Source organism: Mytilus galloprovincialis, chromosome 7 (assembly GCF_965363235.1).
Source record: "Mytilus galloprovincialis chromosome 7, xbMytGall1.hap1.1, whole genome shotgun sequence".
Lineage (NCBI taxonomy): Eukaryota > Metazoa > Mollusca > Bivalvia > Mytilida > Mytilidae > Mytilus > Mytilus galloprovincialis.
Window position 1 is genome coordinate 30475539 of NC_134844.1, and position 21064 is coordinate 30496602.

Below are 21064 nucleotides of genomic sequence, written 5' to 3' on the forward strand. Positions count from 1 at the left end.
ATGTTAAATCCCGGAATATTCTGTATGTATGTGCCTGTCTCAAGTCAAGAGCCTTTTTTTTCAGTGGTTTTCCTTTGCTGTTTGATAATAGATATTCGTTAATTTTTTTGTTAAAAAGTAAGGCCGTTTGATTTCTTGTTTGGAATTGTTTTACATTTGTCATTTCGGAGCCTTTTAAAGCAGACTTTGCATTAAAGGCCGTATGGTGACCTATGGCTGTTGATTTTTGTGTCATTTGGTATTTTGTGAAGAGTTGTCTTATGGTCAATCATACCACATCTTCTTTTTTATAAGAACATAAGGTTCATATATAATTGAAAAAAACGTATTGGTGAAATCTTAATAAATATTTAAACAAAATGTCGACTATATCACAGATTATCTAGGGACAAGATTTATTGGGGAATATTTCAATTGAAGATTTTTTTCACAAATATATTTGTCAGATAGTATTTTTATGATCTTATTCATAAACCATTTCTTTCAACAAAAAAAACCAATAGACATATTGAAGGCAGTCGTTGCAATAGAAAGTGTTTTACAATTATTATTAATATTATATTGTTCTCTGTTGTTTATTGTGTGTCACAATGTAAATTTGTTTGTGTTGCTACAGCATGTAACTACTGCTTTGCATATAAAGAATTCATTCATTCATTCATAAAAGCCATTGTATGTATTGCATTAACGATAAATTTATATGATATTGAAATGTCATTCATTTTTCTTAGTACGATTCACCAATCAGAATGAATAAAAAATGATGATTTGATATAAGTAAATAAAGGCAACAGTAGTATACCGCTGTTCAAAACTCATAAATCCATGGACAAAAAACAAAATCGGGGTAACAAACTAAAACTGAGAGAAACGCATTAAATATAAGAGGAGAACAACGATACAAAATTAAAATGTAACACACACACAGGAACGGACTAAGCATAAGACAGAATTCTTTCAATCATTTCGGAATCGCTATGATATATATAAGACTGCTATTCGACATTACAAGCTAAATAGTTTTGATTGACTTTATATCTTTCCTATTAATTTGTGATACTCCTTTGTCTGGACCACACAATTATTTGCATTGACAATCGTAAAGTAAACGTTTGTAAAATACCAACAAAACTGACAAAACTTTCCAAATTAATTCCTATGGGAGAAATAAATAATCCTATAGGACAAAAGTTTATCCTACGGGAGAACAAGTATTTTCTATTTTTTTGTACTATTTTCACATTTCCTGACCGGTGTGAGAAAACTATTTCTCATCACTAGTGAAAAATCTGTTCTCGGCAAATTATTGGTTGAAATTTAATTGCGACGTAAAATTTTCTTGTTTTCTTCTGAATTTTCTCTTATTGTGACGTCATGAAAAAAGGCGACCATTCCTGATGACGTCACATCAAAAGTACCATCTTTCCTCAAATCTTTAGAAAGGAGGATAAAAATCATAAGAGAAACAGATTCCACCACTGTAACTCGTGTATAACGATATTTCTTCACTATCAATAGTTAAATCTTACTTATTTAAAAAGCTCGGCAAGCCTTGCGTTTTAAATATAAAAATTTAACTGTCTCGATTGGAGAAATATCGTAATACACTTGTCGCAGTTGTGGAATCTTTATGTTATGGTCTGCTTTGTGGTATTTTTTTTTTAATTTTCTATTTTAATTATTGGTATTTAATTTCAAAGAGATACATTGTAAATTCCTCAACATTCATTTTACAATATCCCCCTTTTTTATATCCACTATCAACTAAACATATACTTATTCTCATATGCAATCATCACAGTACAATATATGTAATGTATAGGTACAATAGACGGTCAATCCTACGAGACCATTTATATACAATTAAGCAAGCATCAAATCTTAACAAATGAGTCGTAAAAGTATTGTTGCTGTCAACTTTTCATTTATTATTTATTATGTATTACAGTGTCAGGAGTATATTCCTATTCATTTTGATAGCAATTCCAATTTTTAAACAAACACTCAGGATTTAAAACATTAATTATTAAAATTCTACACTTAAGCTGTTGCGTAGGAAATTTGTACAATGCCAGGGGGTATAAAAGTTCTTCTCGACTTCTGAAATGTCTCATATTTCTGAACGGTGACAATACTGAAAGAGCTGCAGTAAGTCTACTTATTATATATGGTTTTAATCTTTAAAATCTCAAGCTAAAAAAATATTAAATAAGAAAAACTGAAAATTCGTGACAATGCTGAAAGAACTGAATTAAGTCTTGTAATTATATATATTTTTATTTCTTTTAAAATCTTACGTTAAAGAATGTCAATTTAAAAATCATAAAAATTTCATTAACTTAAATAATGGTTATAAGTCTTCTCATTTTTTATGATAATCAGAATAAAATATCTAGAAATTACTTTTTATTTATAGTCATATAATTTATATCTTAAATGTAAAACTCCATGATACATGTATTTTCATACATAAATCATTGAGTAGCATAATTCATATGCGAAAATTTCAATTCGACCACTTTCCCCTAAATTAATTTCAAAAACAAGACATGTGTGCTTTTCTGAACATTTATCCAAATTATAAATAATAAAAGCTGAATAAATATTATAATTATAGTAGATTTTGACGTACATGTAGCAAAAATAAATAAATAGGAAATGTTTAACTGAACTTTAATTTATATAGAAATAAGGCTAATTTGATGTTTAATAAACAACATATATGTTTTGGAGTTTAGTATGACTTCCATTTTTACTGAACTAGCATACATTTTTATTTATGGGCCAGCTGCGGCCAACATCCTGGTGTGGGATTTTCTCGCTGCGTTGAAGACACATTTGTGGTCTTCGGCTATTATTTGCTCTTTGGTCGGGCTGTTGTTAATATTACAATAATTCTGGGTTTTTTTAACGCGTTTGTATAATACTTCAATCATATTTGGTATGTTCTTTTTTGTCAAGTAAATAAAATTGAGAATGGAAATGGGGAATATGTCAGAGAGACAATAGCCCGACCAAAGAGGCAATAGCCCGACTAAAGAGCAGATAACAGTGGAAGACCACATATGGGTCTACAACGCAGCTAGATAATCCTCCACCCGGAGTTGGGCCTCTAAATAAAAATGTGTACTAGGTCAGTTAAATTGCATAAATTCAAATAACAAACAAGACTAAAACGTCCAGAAGCCCCTGACTTTGGACAGACGCAAAAATGTGGCGGTGTTCAACATGTTTTGTGAGATCTCAAACCTTCCCTTTTTCCTCTAGCCAATGTACAATAAAGAAACACACAATAATACGCACATTAAAACTCAGTTAAAAGGAAGTTTGAGGCTGATGTCAGAATATGTGTAATAAAAGAAACTAAGTAGAATGACAATGATACATAAATTAACAAAGGACTACAAGCAGTTACTGACATGCAAGACCTCAATTAAACTGACTGAAAGATCATGTCTTTAGTTTAAGAAGACAGTTTTTGGCGTTCTATATTAAAGTATTGTAGCGCATTTAAAGTTGTCGAATATGTACTGTGTATTACAAATATCCTGAATCTCGTGTATATAAATTCTAACTTCGAATGCTATGAGGGAAATATGTAATCAGACGAACTTGAAGGAGAACTTGAAGGATTTACATGAGGAAAGGAAACCAATGTTTATACAGCTTAACACATGTATCATTCAGAATATAAGTAAATTGCATCATTCATATACACCATTTAAGCCACAATTTACAATTTTCAGTTAAAGACTCACTTTTAATTCCCCTAATATCAATTCATTTTCAAAATACAAAAACCTGAAGAGTACATGTATTGCATTCACCTAATAAAAGATTTTATCCGTCAAAAAGACATCTTTCAAATGTAAACATGTTGTATTGTATCAAATATTCTTGATTGAAATTGAATAATTTTCATATCTTTTTAAAAGAGAATAATTTAACGAAATTTTAAATTTTAAATGCATTGTCGGAGATTTAAGATCCGACATATAAGGTTGAAACTTATAACTTGATATCAGAAATACAATGGAAATGTTCAAAATTCCATTACAAAGCAGTGTTCGTATTCATAACACATTATCTTGGCCTCATCCTATATGAATGTAGTATTTGCCACTGGACGTTACGAGATAATTCATAATCATTGGCCATATCAAATATTGAATCCAATCTCAAATGTTAAGGATTTTTAAATCTACTCATTTTCAAAATTAATCCCGAATATTAAAATCAAATCTTGAATGATACTTTTTGGTGTAATTACGTATTTTGAAATTGAATGGTCATCTTTTTATATTGCATTTTATACTATACATTTTATGTGACTTGATTTTTACCAGAAATTTCCCACTTATATTTTTTTTTATTTTAGCGGACCATGTTGAAGAAAAATGTAGATGCAGTAACTTTATTGTTTGTTGCAACAGTTGTTTGTTTAAGTCTGTGTTCGACATCTTGTAGTCCTGTTTTTAGAAGGTATGTATAATATCTACCTTCTCCTCTATGTATGATTTCTCTAAAATACCCGATTTCGTGTACCATTTAAATTTTTCAGCTAATCTCTTTCTTCGTGATATTAATTTTAACGGACAGACTTTAATAGTGCAAACAATGTTGTATTAATGACCTCGGACTTCCCTAGTACAATTATAAATTCTAGTGGAAACATCTCTCCATCAACGAGTTAGTGTAGAGTGTAGAATGTAAAAGATTTTATACCTATTGTTGTTTTTTTATGCCCCATTTATGAGCATTAAGTTTTCTGGTCTGTTCGTCCGTCCGTTCGTCCGTTCGTTATTCCGTCCGTCTGTCCCGTTTCAGGTTAAAGATTTTGGTCGAGGTAGTTTTTGATGAAGTTGAAGTCCCACCTACTTGAAACTTAGTACACATGTTCCCAATGATATGATATTTCTAATTTTAATGCCAAATTAGAGATTTTTCCACATTTCACGGTCCATTGAACATAATAAATGATAGTGCCGATGGAGCATTCGTGTTCTTTGGACACATTCTTGTTAAAATTGCATGCATTATTTCTATATTTTTTTATTAAACTTTACAGAGAAAAAGTAATTACAATTACAGTATTGACATTTGTTTTATAAATAACATAGTAGATATAATTCGTATATCAGAGAAAAAAATCTATTTTTCTAATCAAAGACGTGCATTAATCTAATGATTTGAAAAACAACTTTTTTTTTACTTTTATAAAATACATATTAAATGTACAATAATCAATTCTTGTTTATTTAGCAAAACAAACAACAGTTACCTTGTTTATCTAAGCACATTTTGCTTCATAAAATAATGTGGGGCAATCAGAACTTTTCATGTGGGACAATCAGAACTCTAAAATTTCAAAAAGTGGGACAATCGGGAATAAACTATTTCAACATGTATGGTTCAAAAACCTGTTGTCATAACACGATCTGAAAAGAGTGCTTACAAAAAGTCCTATACAAAATTCTGAGACTCAAAAGCAGTTTTACCCAGATTTTAAGGAGTAAGCTAGTATTTATTCGCTGGAATTCCGTTCATGAGTAAACGATAAATTTTCTGAGAACACATTGCAAATACTAATTTTTCGAATGTAAACAGTCCACATCCATACAAATCTATTATTAAAATTGCAATTAACTGAGGTATTGACTACCTCGCACCACACTACTGTTAAGTTCTGTTACAGGGATAGAGGGCTTTTCTGTATATAGAGACCTTTTAAACAATTCACAATACTTCTGAATAGAAAAAGTACAGCATTGACTGAGAATGGTTTTCACAAAAAGTAAAATCTTAAATTAACGCTATATTTACAAATATAAATTTCATGATGAAATGATACTTATATCGATGTTTGATACTCGGCAGATTTAACAGGTAAAAGACAACACAGCTAATGTTAGGATATATCGTATACATTTGTGTTGTCGTTATAACCAGCATTCCCTTTGGTGATTTTAATAGTATTAAACAAGGTAAAAATGCCAGTTTTTTCTTGGTAGCTAAAGTTCATCTTAAACTAGAAATATTGTTGTAACTTCCCAAACGATCCGAAGTCAGGTACAAGTAACATGTATGCTGTTGATTCCGTTTTTTTTTCGTGGTTACCAATTTTCGTGGATTCGGGAATACTTGCTTTTTCGTGAATTGGCCAAAGTCTGCAAACATTATAATATAGAATGAAATTCAAAACAGTGTGGCTGTGGCCATTGATTGACACATTAAATTCATCCATTGACTGGGACAATTTACGTGAACGTTTGTCTGTAACGACCACTATTCACAACGTACCTACGATAGACATTTAAACTGTGGGGTCACCAAAGGTTTCTTAACGCCTTGAATTATAAAATAATTCGAAAAATTAATCAGGAATAACCTTTATGTTTTGATTTATATAATTGATATAAATCAAAACATCGTGTTATTTCTGATTAATTTTTCGAATTACTTTATTAAGGTGTTGAGAACCTTTGGTGACCCCATAGTTTAAGTGTCTTTAAAAAGTACATAGTGAGTAGTGGTCGTTACATACAAACGTTCACCTAAATTGTCCCAGTCAATGGATGAATTTAATGTGTCAAACAATGGTTACAGCCACACTGTTTTGAATTTAATTCTATATATTTTGAAAACTTGTAATTCGTTGATCACTTCAGTTTATGGTTACCTTGTAACCCCGATATGCACGGACAATGGTATCCAATGAATAATAATAAATACACAGTATATACAAATATTGACGTAATATATATGCGTATCATGCATCAATACCCTGAAGTTGTCCTTGACACTATGGAACTTGTCTGATTACGTAGAATAATTAATTATTAATATTTTTATTGCTGACAATGGATTACTACGGTAATAAACGTGACCGTACGGCTTCCGCATTCTTTCCAAAGGTCTTGTTTTAATTGTTCAGCGTCTTTTCATGTTTGTCCTCAAACTAGTCTTGTTGCTTTTGATTTGTATCACTTGAGTAGAACTACGACAATCAATAGTGCGGTTGCCACTTTCTTTCAGGAGTGTTTAATTTGATTGTAACGTTTATTCGGGCAGAATAAAATATTAAGATATTGCATTTTGACCAGAATGACGATTTCACTTTAAACTAAATACAATTTAGGTAATCATAAATCAAATAACTAAAGAAACAAGCAGAACTTTAAGAAACTGTTACCAAATCTACTTTTTAGTGTACTTTGCTAGCTTCTATTTTGTGTAAGACAATAAACTATTAGTAAGTTCAAACTAAAAGACAAAGAGGTAAACCACACTGTTTGTAAACACAACATGCCTGTATCGTGTCTGCTTAAAAGGGGCACTAGCTGCCACATTCATATTCTAATCGTTGACTCATATTCTCATATTTGCTTATAACAGTGTAAAACATTTTATCGTCATTGATGAGTCTTATTTAGACGAAACGCGCGTCTGGCGTACTAAATTATAATCCTGGTCCTTTGACAACTATTATCCTAATTAGAAAAAGTCTAAAATAAATAATTTACGGGGCATAGTCTCGATAGTATAAAGATTCGTTTTGTGTGTATTTTAGTCTAGACGCCGTTTAATTTATTGTGAGTTGACCTCCCAAAAACAACGATGCCCATATAAGCGATATACTAGTAAACATAGATATAGATATAAATAGATAGCGAAACTCGTTCAATTGGATGATTCTAAGTCTTTTTAACTTCATTTATAGATTAAAAACATATGTTAAGCATCATTTTTGTTTCACTTTCAATGTTAACATTCTTTTCTTACATGTACAAATAACCAAACTCGCACACATTCCATGCGTTATCCATCTCTAGCTAAGGGGTTAAATTGAAGTTCACATGCATACGGATCCAATGAGGTCAAATTATCACTTGCAAGTGAATAATTCATCATCAATATTTCTTAGCTTATTTTGACCAAATTGGGGCATACTGGCTGCTTAAAGCGAATAATTATTTCGCTATTTCACTATAATTAAAGAATGAACAAAAAATCCTAATTTATATTTTTTTATATATCTCGTAACTTGTGCCCCTTAAAAACTCGATGTCCGGAAATACTAGTTTTATCAGTTAATGCATGTGCGAGATAAAATTCTGTTTAACTAATAACATTTGCTTTTATTTTCTTAGCTAGTCCTTATATCAGATTGTGTATTTACTAGCCCCTGTTATACAATAGTAAATGAAATGTATAAGGATTTAACAACCAAAAAAAGAAGTTTGTTTAGTAAAATTTGATCCCATCAACATATACAATGTTAGAAATAGATAACATTGACTATACCATTCAAACACGCGTTTTTTTATTAACATTTACAATAGCGAGCATGGGTTGGTATTTTTTTTTATTAGTAACATTGGTAAAAAATATCTCAAGAATACTATTGACTTTTCAAAATGTATCAACCTCTAGATAATGGTTTGTCATTCCTGAAATCGACTGCCTTCTGTTTTCACTGTTGAGTTTTATTTTTAGTTGTATGAAAAGTACATTGAAAAATAAGCAATAGCGATGTATTAATGTCAACCTTTCATATTTCAGAAGTCAATTGCAACAAGACTTAGACGATGTAAGAGACCTTCTTGAATTGTATAAACAGTCACACCAACCAGAAAGGTAAACGTTAACGAAGACAGTCAAGGTTTTTTTTAAATTTTAGTACACATCAATATTCTTCTTCTTTTTCAATTTAGCTTGAAAAAAATAAGTATGGTTCAATGTTATATTTGATGTTAAATATAGGAATTAAAGAAAAATGTGGAATATCTTTTATTTTTTCAAATTAGCTTGTCACAAATAAGTATGGTTCAATGTTATATTTAATATTAAACATAGGAATTAAAGAAAAGCGTGGAATACCGCCTTCAAACAACACCAGAAAACTAGAAACGATATCTGATCATATTAAGTACTATAATATGTTACATATTATAATATTGTAACCACATAATATAATGTGGTATCTTAATAAAATACTTAAGAAAACCCAGAACCATTTGAGGAAAGAACGTATAAATAAACGAAAAACAACGTAATATAGCTTTATTAATGCATACGTTTTGGTTGGATTTTTTCTCATATAGTTGTTGTCTGATTGCTGTGTATCATGGACATCAGACATGGGGCCATAGTTGGCCCAACAAATAACAGCGTTGCGACATCATTGGCAAACAATTTTGGCCCATCGTTCTCAGTACAAAGTGGGCCAACATTGATCCAACATGATTGTACTACAATGAGCCCAACATTGGGTCAACGTTAAATATCATTTTTTAATAGTTAACTTACCTTAACTTAATCTTACTGTCACGAGAGGAGAATACCGTAGCACACTCGTTCAGTGGTACATGTAGAATATATATTGAAATATTTTTCTAAATGACACCAGTAGTAAACTGAAATTTTTTTGTTCATTTATAACTTACATCAAAATAAATGATATAAAAATTTTAAAACTGGCAGCGTTTACTTTAGAGGTTTTTTTTCTAACCTTGAGCATCACTTTCTCATTTTGGATTTGTTGCATACATATTTCATGTCTTTATTAGCGTGAGATAGTAACATATCTCTTATACATTCCTGTCCCAAGAAGATCATTGATAAATCTTTCCACTGATAATATTTGTCCCTATAGTTGCCAGTCGTTCGCGATTCCGTGTTGTTTAATACATTAATACTCCTTTTGCTTATAACAAATCTGACAGACTGCATTCAGGGAAATGCATTCGGAATCCTAGTATGCAATTTAAAGTTTATCCTGATTAAAGTTAATCCCTAAAAAACGATACATACATGCATAGGTCGAATGCAACTATCTCAGTACAAACGGTAGGATTACAAGGATAACTATTCTTTAAAGATATTTAAACGATTTAGCTTACCAATAAACATTATAATGACGCTTTTAAAAAGAATGACAAAATCTTCTTAAAAAGCACTTTTTACAGATATATCTGGAATGATTGAACAAGGAAGCCACAAAAACGTAGTTTTTGCTGAATACGATATTAAATGAAAGAATAATGTTATCCCTTATTTGATCTTGAAAGATACAGGATTAAAGTAGATGTATATGAATAAATATTAATGTTATCTGTTACTTTTCATAAGGTATATTATCTAAATCTTTGATTCTGTACGCCATGTTGTTTCCCAAATGATTGTACAAATTTTATTACTAAAGTCAGCAACTATAACTTGTATAGAAATGCAATTTATTTGCATTGATTTTTCATTTACAAAGAAAACAAATTTATATCAAGTCTATTGATAAGAAATATTTTATCGAATGTAACAAATAGAAAGAATTTTCATTCAATCTGGAGCTGTCATGCTTTGCCTCAGCGAACGTGTCAATAGTTGCAGTATGACTCAAATGGCCTTTCATAGTTATGGACCGAGATCATACATGAGTGTTCCGCTATGTGACATTGTAATGTTGCTAGCGCTAAATGATACACTAACAGTCCAGGCTAATATTTATATTTTTTAAGTTAATAGTTTGATGTATGTAATTTGTTTATTGAACTATAAAGTTCGGCTAAAATAAAGCCTGGCACCGGAAGCGCTTCTTTTATATTGTCAAATTATTAAAGCTAGACATTTAATTAAGTCGATAACCGGTAAACCCGAATTTTAGAATTACAACACCATCAACACATGTTATTGGTTGATAGATTGATTGATTAATTGGTGTCTCACGCCACTTTCAACACTATTGTGTTATTTCATGGTGGTCAGCTTTTATTGGTGGAGGAAGCCGAAGTCCCCGGAGGAAATCACTGACCTTGTGTAGGAACCATGGCAATCCTACACAATTAAGATTGTGTCGACTGTCTAGTGGTTACAGACGTTGAACTACTAAGACCACATTTGCAGTGTGGATAAATTTTCATTTCATATGCATCTCTAAAAATATGTAAAACTACATTCGCGACGTTATGTTTTTTCTATCTATTTTAGGCGGTTTTTTTTTCTCGATATCGAGATTGCTTTATTTAGACTAAAACAAAATCTGGTTACCCTATACATTGTATGTCATTAAAACTGAAACGTTTATTGCAATAACTTTTCAATATCAAACTCGTGTTCTGTTGACGAAATTTCGATAAATTCCAATTTTAAATATTTTAATTGTATTTCAAGGACATTTTTTGCACTCAAAGATCTATTTCATAAGGTTTTTATTTTAAATAATTCAACACCAGTATAATTGAGAATAGAAACGGTGAATGTGTCAGAGACAACAACCCTACCAAATAATGCAGAAAACAGCCCAGGGCTACCAATGTTCCCGACATGGTACAGGTGCATAAATACGGCGTGGTTAAACCATGTTTTGTGAGATTTCTCCCATCTCCCTTTACCGCTAGCCAATGTTTAATAACAAACGCACAGCAATATTCACAGTAAACTCAGTTTAAAACTCAAGTCCAATGTTACAATAGGTTACAAAAGAAACGTTTTCTTTAAGGTGTAATACATGTACCGCCAAATCATGGTATATAACATCCGGTTGTAATAGGTCGAAAAAAATATTCCCTTGAATTTGACAGTTGTATGTAATTAATCCTACTTTTCATTGAAGTAAAATATTTCTGTGTCATGAACATATGTCTTCGGTAACTCAAAACAACATTATTTTTTTATTTGGGGTTTCGATAGAATATTTTGTAAACTTGAGGTTACTTGTACATGGTTAATAAAGCTTGTACACAGGTTAAATCAGGGGATACATTTGATTGGTTAACTTCCAATGATGGTTATTTTATTATATGCAATGAAATGTTAGGTGAATTTTTTTCTATGGTACTGGACAGGATAAAACTTCACTCATGCCTAGTATTTCGTTATTTCAAATAAAGATGAATTCTGCACAGTTTTGTGGTTTCTATAGAATATTTTGTAAACTTGAGATTGATAGTTCATGGTTTCTAAAGCTTGTACACAGGTTAAATAAGGGGATACTTTTGATATTTCGTTATTTCAAACAAAGATAAATTCTGCACAGTTTTGTGAAAAGTGCAAATTCAACAAAGACTTATAGGGGAAAATCAATGGTGGTATTACACCTGTATTGTGTGTTTTTTCTGTACAATCTTATCTTAATGTTTTATTTTCGTTTCTAGTATTTTGAATGTGTTTTCGTTGGATGCACCCAACATCTGCTTTTAGTTATATCAAACTTCTGTTTAACAGTAAAGGATTACACGAATTTGTGTCCTTTATTTAATCTATGTATAGTATTACGACCATGTGTATACAAACATTAAGTAGTATGAATTTTCTTCTAGTTTTAGCAATAGAAATAGGCGTAATCCAACGATAGGCCCTGATCTTGGATATGGTAATCGATGGCATGCTGGATACACTGTAGCCCATTTACAACAATGTAAGTATAGTAATGTAGATAAGATGCATGCGTATAAAATCACGGTGCAATAAAAAAAAATGAAAGAAAGCTAGGTTCAAAATATTCAATTTGACTGCTAATAATTTTATTCGTGTTTCCAAAATTTCAATAGGGAACATATATTACATTATTGTAGAAACAAACCATTATTCTCGACGTTCAACTTTCTTTATTTTTGTTCTTAACTACATGGTAGACATTTTCACTTTCACAATCATTCAGATGTTATACCAAAATGTTAACCATGTAGTTGAGAAGAAAAATAAAGAAATTTAAGAAGGCCATTGGTCGAAACCTCTTGAATAATGGTTTATTACTACAATAAAATAATTTCATTGTAATTGGGCGCACTAAATTTTGATATCGGCTGCACTTTGGAGTAAGTTTCAAACAACTTCGTAAACGCTGCTTTAAACGTAAAAAACAGTTAATCATTACGACATCCACTGGAAACCTGGGAGTTGTTGTTAGGATCAAAGATTTAATCTTAAAACAGGTATACGACAAACCCAACTAATTCAAACTTGTCTTGTTGCTTTGATTCTCATGAATGCTGGGCGCATAAAGTTTCCCCTAGCTAGAAGAATACTATTCAAAAACATGTAAGAGCATTTATGATTGTAATGTTTTTATTCAAAATGCATGTATCATGACAACAGAAATCGGTTCCTTCCTTTACCATCAAGGTTTTTCTTCTTTTTATAGTTGCTGATTTTTAGTTGTTGATTTTATGTCTAGTTTATGTTGATCAGTAACACATACATACATGCATGTCAAGAATAACGAAGTAATACGGCGATCAGTTTCCATCCGCTATGTAAATAAAAATCATCAAAACTATCAAAATGACCATAATACGACTACTGTTTTTGAATTCCATCTAAAGCTCCTTAGAGCGTGTCTTGTATATTTGAACTTATGCCGAATCAAAACAAAGGGTTTCTTATATTATCTTACTGTATAAGTGTGCCACAAAGTTTAACAAATTCGACGGAACAATACATCAAAGACCGCTTTTCATGTTATTTCAAAGTAAGAAGAAGTAAAATCACAAAAATACTGAACTCCGAGGAAAATTCAATCGAAAAGTCCTTAATCAAATGACAAAACACATCAAACGAATGGACAACAACTGTCATATTCCTCACTTGGTACAGGCATTTTCAAATGTAGAAAATGGTGGATTGAACCTGGTTTTATAACGCTAAACCTCTCACTTTTACTTTTTGACATTGACCCAAAGTAAACTATTATATAGCATGATTTCTTTTATTTCTTTCACTAACTATTAAATTATCACTATTGGTTAATTGCAAAAAGCACAACCATAGTATTCTTTTATTATATGAATGAATTTGTATTGTTGTTTCTTTGATTGTATGACACACATATTTTATAAAAATAATTATAGATTCGTATACCCGACAATTTTTCTACATGTATATCCCATTCAATTCTTTAGGTTATTTACACACATATACATGTTTATAATATATTTTAGCTTTCTTGTTGAATGCTATGATACATGTTCCTTGTAAAATTTTAATTATTGACACTTTTTTTTCAGTAAAACATCAATTAACAGGACCTAATTCTCCAGGAAAAAGATCTGTGGCAATTTACGGATGGAAAAAATAGACAGATGTCCTCATTAAACGAATTTACATTTTTATATGTTTTTGATTTTCATTCATTGCAAAACAAATGGGGCTTTTTTTTTAAGAATTGTGCAATTAGTTTCATGATAACATCAATAGATTTAATAAAAAAGTGAAATGCAACTTTTTTCGAAGGTATATGACACCTATTCAGACAGGGAACAAATTTCAAAGAAAAAAGTGTACAGATTTATATTACATTATAATCAATTATTTTTTGACATTATAATTAATTTTACTAGTATCAGAATAAGTCATTTTCATCGGAAGAAGAAATTGATAAGTATGACTATGTCTGAAACAAGAGACTATCGGTAACGATAAGCAAATCATCCTTTAAGAATATCAGTTATAATAGACAAGCAGAATTGTTGTTGCTCTGTTATTCCGGTTCCCAAAGTTGTACAGGGCAAATAATTTTCACAACCTGTCCCTTGATTAATGATATTTTTTATGGTTAATGATTAGCTAGGTTTATTTAAGGAATTTTGATAATTCTATGAGAGGTGCATAAATAAATTCAACAGTAGTATACCGCTGTTCGAAATTCATAAATCAGTTGAGAGAAAAAAACAAATCCTTATTGTCAAATACAGTATGTTGTGTAAAATAAACAAGTTACTTACGAATTGTGCCTGTGTAAAAATGGGCGTACGTAAACGAAGACAGTAAGAAAGAAATAAATGAGTAAAATTGTGCTGGAATAACTCCGATAGTACCACACTATACTTACTGTATTGTTTGTGTTGAGTATTGAATTCAAAAAAATTTCCCCTCTATAATATATGGTATATTTCATGTTTTGTTATTGGAATCTCTACTAAATGTGTTTATTAATATACAAATAACACTTATGAGACAAGTTTTATTTAAATGTGTTGATAATGAAATCAACAAGGTTACTCTTATCATTAGGAGAGCATTTCTACTTATTAAACATGGTAAATGAAATTGTATATAAGGCGATGAGGTATGGTTGCCAATAAAACGACTATCCACCAATTAACAATTGACTAGACTGTAAACAAGTACAAACTTCCTTACGACTTTCAAAAAAACCTATAAAAATGTATAACACTACAAATATCGTACTTGATAATATTATGTCTAAATATCTTGGAAATTGTTTTTGACCGTCCCTTTTTCCATATGCAGTCAAAAGTGAAATAACAAAAATGCCGAACTGCAAGGAAAAATCTAATAGGAAAATACTTATAAAATGGCAAAATCAAAATCTCAAACACATCAAACAATCGGAAAACAACTTCCATATTCAATATAACCACAATTTAATAGAATAATTCTCCTTACATTGTGATATTTTTAATACCACTGACAATTTACGTTCAGAAAATACAAAATCATATTTTGGGTTAATTAAACCATATATATATATATATATATATATATAGGAAGTTGACTATCTTACAAAATTTGAGGTAAAGACAAGCAACTTTTATGGACTACCTAAAATCCACAAAAGTAAGGAAGTAGAAGCAGCAGTTCAACAACAAAATTGCGCATATATCGAAATAAATTCACCAAAAGATTTAAAATTTCGGCCTATTGTTGCTGGACCGCAGTGTCCAACTCATAGATTGAGCCATTTCATTGACCTAATTTTGAAACCTTTATGCCAATATGTACCTTGTTTTATCCGTGATAATTTTGATTTTTTAAATCATTTACCAGCCGAAGTCAAAGAAGATGCAATATTGGTAAGCTTCGACGTAACAAGTCTTTACACCAATATACCGCACAAACTAGGATTAGATGCTGTAAAATTTTGGCTAGAGTCATATAGGCACATTATCGACCAAAGATTTTCGAATAATTTTTTGTTGGAGGGATTGAAAATCATACTAGATAATAACACCTTTTTCTTTGATGGAAAATATTATCTACAGATCTCTGGTACAGCTATGGGAACAAAAGTTGCTCCCACATACGCAACTCTCGTAATGGGATTTCTGGAGGATAAAATGTATCAACAAGTTGAAAGTGAATTTGATACAGCTTTTAAAGTGTACGTAAAATCGGAATGGAAGCGATTCTTAGACGACTGTTTTATCATTTTAAACAAAAGTCACAATTTAGAGAAGTTTCATAGTCTGATAAACACATTACATCCTTCGATTAAATTTACCATCGAATCTAGCGAACAAAGACTGCCATTTCTAGATATTTTAATATTAAAGAATGGAACAACCTTAACCACAGATATATATTATAAGAAGACGGACACCCACCAATACCTGAATTTTCATTCATGCCATCCTTCACATACGAAAAGAAACATCCCGTTTTGTCTAGCACGACGTGTATGTACAATTGTGAGTGATGATTTCACGAAGGAATTACGTTTGAATGAACTGAAGGTGTTTTTGAAAGAACAAAACTATCCAAACCTACTGATAGAAAAGGGAATAGAAAAGGCAAAAGCTATACCAATGACGGAACTCAGGTCCACAGCACGCAAAGAGAGTAATACAGAACTTATCCCGTTTGTTAGCACTCATAACCCGTACAATCCTGACATATTCAACGTCATAAAAGCAAATTTGCCAGTTTTACAAAAAACGAAAAAATTAAAAAAGCTTTTCCCTACAGAAAAATTCCTGAAAAGTAAAAGACAGCCTTTAAATCTTAAAAAGATTTTAACAAGGGCTAAGTTTTATGACCCAAATGGAATACAATACAACGTTTCAAAATGTAATGACCCTAGATGTGGTCTTTGTGAATACATGGCAACCGGCCCGCAAATAACATTGAAAAACGGCCAAACCATTATTCCAAATGCAGACATGAATTGCAAAACGGTAAACCTTATTTACTGTATTGTATGCAGCACTTGCAAGGAATGGTACATCGGACAGACTGGTAACTCAATTTGTCAAAGAGTTCGTGTTCACAGACAACAGATACGAGATCCATCCACACGAATGCAAGATGTGAGCGAGCATTTCGAAACGTGCAGTAGTGGAAAATTTACCGTATATCCGTTCTATAAAATGAACGAATCGAACAAATATAAAAGACTGGCAAAGGAAGCACACTTTATAAAGGACTTTCAGCCAAAATTAAACGGATCTACTTAAACACGTTTGATTTATCTCCCCTTATCGTTATTGTAACGTAATAAACGTTACCAACGGCAGTGTCGTCAAGGACATTGTTAAAACGTCGCCTGAAGATTGCCAGAAGGCATGAAAGCGCTAGTGACAATATTTTAACGAACTGTTATTATTTGATGTGAAATGTAGTTTGCAAATTTAAAAATATTATTATATATATATATATATATTATATGTTATTCAGGTCTCAGACAGGGTATATACTGTGACATTCCCGGCTTAGAGTTTATATCCCCTGAGCCGAAGGCGAAGGGGATATAAGCCCTAAGCCGGGAATGTCACAGTATATACCCTGTCTGAGACCTGAATTACACATATATTACGGATTACCCCTGACTTAATGTTAGTTTCCAGTGCAGGTATTTGTTGACAACACAAATATATTGAAAAACCCAACCTGATATGTTCGGCATACGTGAAAGATTTTCTAATTTGCTGTGAACATAATTTTATCGTGTATGTAATAATTTATAATAACACTTTTAACATCAAATTAAAGTATTAAAAGTGTTAATTGCGTGATTTTGTATCAAAAATGTATTATTGACTGAAGCACGTCATTATTTTCCCTCTGTGAACCTCTGACAGTCTGATGGCTTATGACTACGTCACATAGTAACCTGTGTTATGAGGACGTTTTTGAGGTTCCAATTGGGGATAAAAACGTCGTATATACCCTGGCAGTTTCCTGAATATATACTGACATCTCTGTGTTGTTATCCAATCAGAAACCTCGACACATTTGTAATCCGTAATATATATATATATATATATATATATATATATATATATATATATATATATATATATTACGGATTACAAATGTGTCGAGGTTTCTGATTGGATAACAACACAGAGATGTCAGTATATATATAAGGAATATATACTGACATCTCTGTGTTGTTATCCAATCAGAAACCTCGACACATTTGTAATCCGTAATATATATATATATATATATATATATATATATATATATATATATATATATATATATAAGGAATAGATTGTGCAACTACATACAAAATGTACACACATTACAGCTGTCTTTGAAGCCCAATACCGTATCCTACTTATAAAAGCTACTAATGTGTTTGTTAACGATAGGAAGCGGAAATAAACGTAATAATAACTATACAACGTCAATAACGACCCGATGTCCTTGACATTACAATCAATATCCAAGGAGGTCATAAATTATATTGTCAGGAATTAATATTTATGAAACGAGTCAATGATAGTCTTAAAACGCGGAAGTTGTAGTAAGTGGTCAGATTCTCGTAACAGAATACTGAGGCATTCAATAAACTGAATAAATAATTAGAACGGCATACATAACAACAATAAATTAAAGTTCCAACAATCAATCAATCGAATCCCAATTACGGGGAAAATTGAGCGATCATGTATAACCCCGTCACACATTACATACTACATGTAAGAGCCATTAGTGGCTTTCGTATTTGCCTTTTTTTTTTGTTTGCCTTACTTCACATGTTGTCATGCAATTGGTTTCTATAGCTGGTACTAGCATAGAGTGTTGGTTATGCTCGTTGTTGAAGGCTAGACGGTTAGATAAAGTTGCTCAATTGTGCATCATTTTGACTTCCACATAGACTTATTCTATTTATATTAAATATAATAAGCATTGTCATTATTAATATTTTGTAATGTGTAGTTTCTTCTTTATGCATGGACAGATGTTTAAAACTCGTAAACATATTAATAATACGCACATTAAGGTAATAAACAAAAACTGGGGTAGTCGCATGAACTCCTGAAAGTGTGGAAATGTTCGCATTTACGGGGTAAGCATCTCCTGCCCTGCATGCATCACCTGCCGAAAGGATTAAATAGGGTTTTGAATCATTATCTTCTAAGCAAAATTTATGAACGTTTCTGGCATAAAGTTTATCGACAGGTTGTGTTTAATCATATGGGTACCAATTGACTAGTCCGAGATTACTCCGACGTCTAACGGCTGCTTTGCCAGACAAGCTGGGGCTGTGGGACGTCAGAGCTCGTCTCATATCAAAAAGTAGATATTTGCCCGTCCAAAATAGTTGCGCTGCTTCGTCGCTTCTGATGCCTTGGAATTTAAATTTGTTCATTTTTCATTTATCTCTTCATTTATGCAAGTTTCATCTACCTGCCACCCTTTATTTTCTCATATTTAAACAGTTTTCACAGTGACCCACCGATTCTGGCATTTTGACATTCATTTTGAAAAATTGTCATGTGATCGTGAGAAAAAAGTAAGGCACAATGAACTATGGGAAATGATGTATGCATATGACCCTAGGTCAATATGAATATATGATCTAACACCTCGCTCAATTACGATGCAAGCAATGTAAATATCCGAGAGCTTCCGAATGTTATCGTGTTTGGCACTAAATGCCTAATACCAATCTCCTGTAAAGGAGGTGAAAAATTGTGGTTGGCTACTAAATATTAAATATCGATCTGCTATAAGGAGGTAAAAAAAGTATAAATATTTGCATATTTGAGTCTCGAGGTCTCGTAACTTGACGTCCATTTAAAAATAAAAGTAAAAATGTCTGAATCGATGGGTCACTGTGAAAACGGTCTTAATATGAGAAAATAAATGGTGGCAGGTAGGTAAAACTTACATAAATGAAGAGATAAATGAATAATAAACAAATTGATACCCGAATTATATAATTCCAAGGCCGTCCGTTGGCACCAGAAGCGACGAAGCAGCGCATCTATTTTGGACGGGCAAATATCCACTTTTTGATATGGGACGAGCTCTGACGTCCCACGGGCCCAGCTTGTCTGGCAAAACAGCCATTGGAAGTCAGAGTAATCTCGGCTACAATTGACCCGCAATCATAGTAAATATTCGTCTAACTAACATTTGATTAATAAATTTTAAAAGCAATAACTATTTTTGATATCATTTTTGCTCTAAATAATCTGATATTATCTTGTTTTACTGCAGAAATTTACCCAAAGGAACTAACCTGACACAGACAGCAAAGCTTTCCTTTTCTTAATTTGTATATTTCAGTGTCACACAAAAAACTATTTATACAAATTTATGACAAATAAAAGCAACAGTAGTATATACTGCTGTTCGAAATTCATAAATCGATAGAGAAAAAACAAATCTGGGTTACAAACTAAAACTGAGGGAAACGCATCAAATTTAAGAGAAATACGACACAACAGAAACACAATATTAAAATGTAACACACACAGAAACGAACTCTAATATAACAATAGCTATTTCCTTGACTTGGAACAGGGCATTTTAAAATAAAAATGGTGGGTTGAACCTGTTTTGTGACATGCCAAATCTTCCGCTTTAATGGCAATGTTGATTATAACATTAAAATGACAATATTACATGACAGGACTAAAATATAAATAAATTGTAGAAAATATAGGACAGAGAAACAAATGAATTTAACCAATAGGCCTGGTACAAGATCATTATTATTATTTAGAATTTAGAATAATTCATACTTTTGTGAACAGTAAATTTTATAAAATTACTATATAATAGATCTACATGATCAAACTGAAGTGGTGACTAGCTATAGAATAAAAACCGACACATTACAAAAATCCACAGCCGTGTTAGCTGAAACTCAGTGTAACGCTCAAAATGACGTCACATTTGAATTTGTAAAAGGGAACCAATATGCCTGGGACAACAACATCATTATTATTTAGAATTTAGAATAATTCATACTTTTGTGAACAGTAAATTGTATAAAATGACTATATAATAGATCTACATGATTAAACTGAAGTGGTGACTACGAAATAAAGTACCCACGAAATCAACGAAAATTGGTATCTATCACTTG

The 21064-nt window shown here is 31.4% G+C and overlaps 1 protein-coding gene across 1 annotated transcript; it reads left to right on the forward strand.

Moving 5' to 3' along the window:
• Positions 1 to 2064: 2064 nt before the first annotated feature.
• Positions 2065 to 14105, forward strand: LOC143081624 (uncharacterized). Its single transcript, XM_076257399.1, has 5 exons — positions 2065 to 2148; positions 4379 to 4482; positions 8563 to 8637; positions 12315 to 12412; positions 14001 to 14105. Exons 2-5 carry the CDS (start codon positions 4385 to 4387, stop codon positions 14069 to 14071), a joined length of 342 nt encoding a protein of 113 aa, XP_076113514.1. The 5' UTR covers positions 2065 to 2148; positions 4379 to 4384; the 3' UTR covers positions 14072 to 14105.
• The last annotated feature ends 6959 nt before the right edge of the window (positions 14106 to 21064 follow it).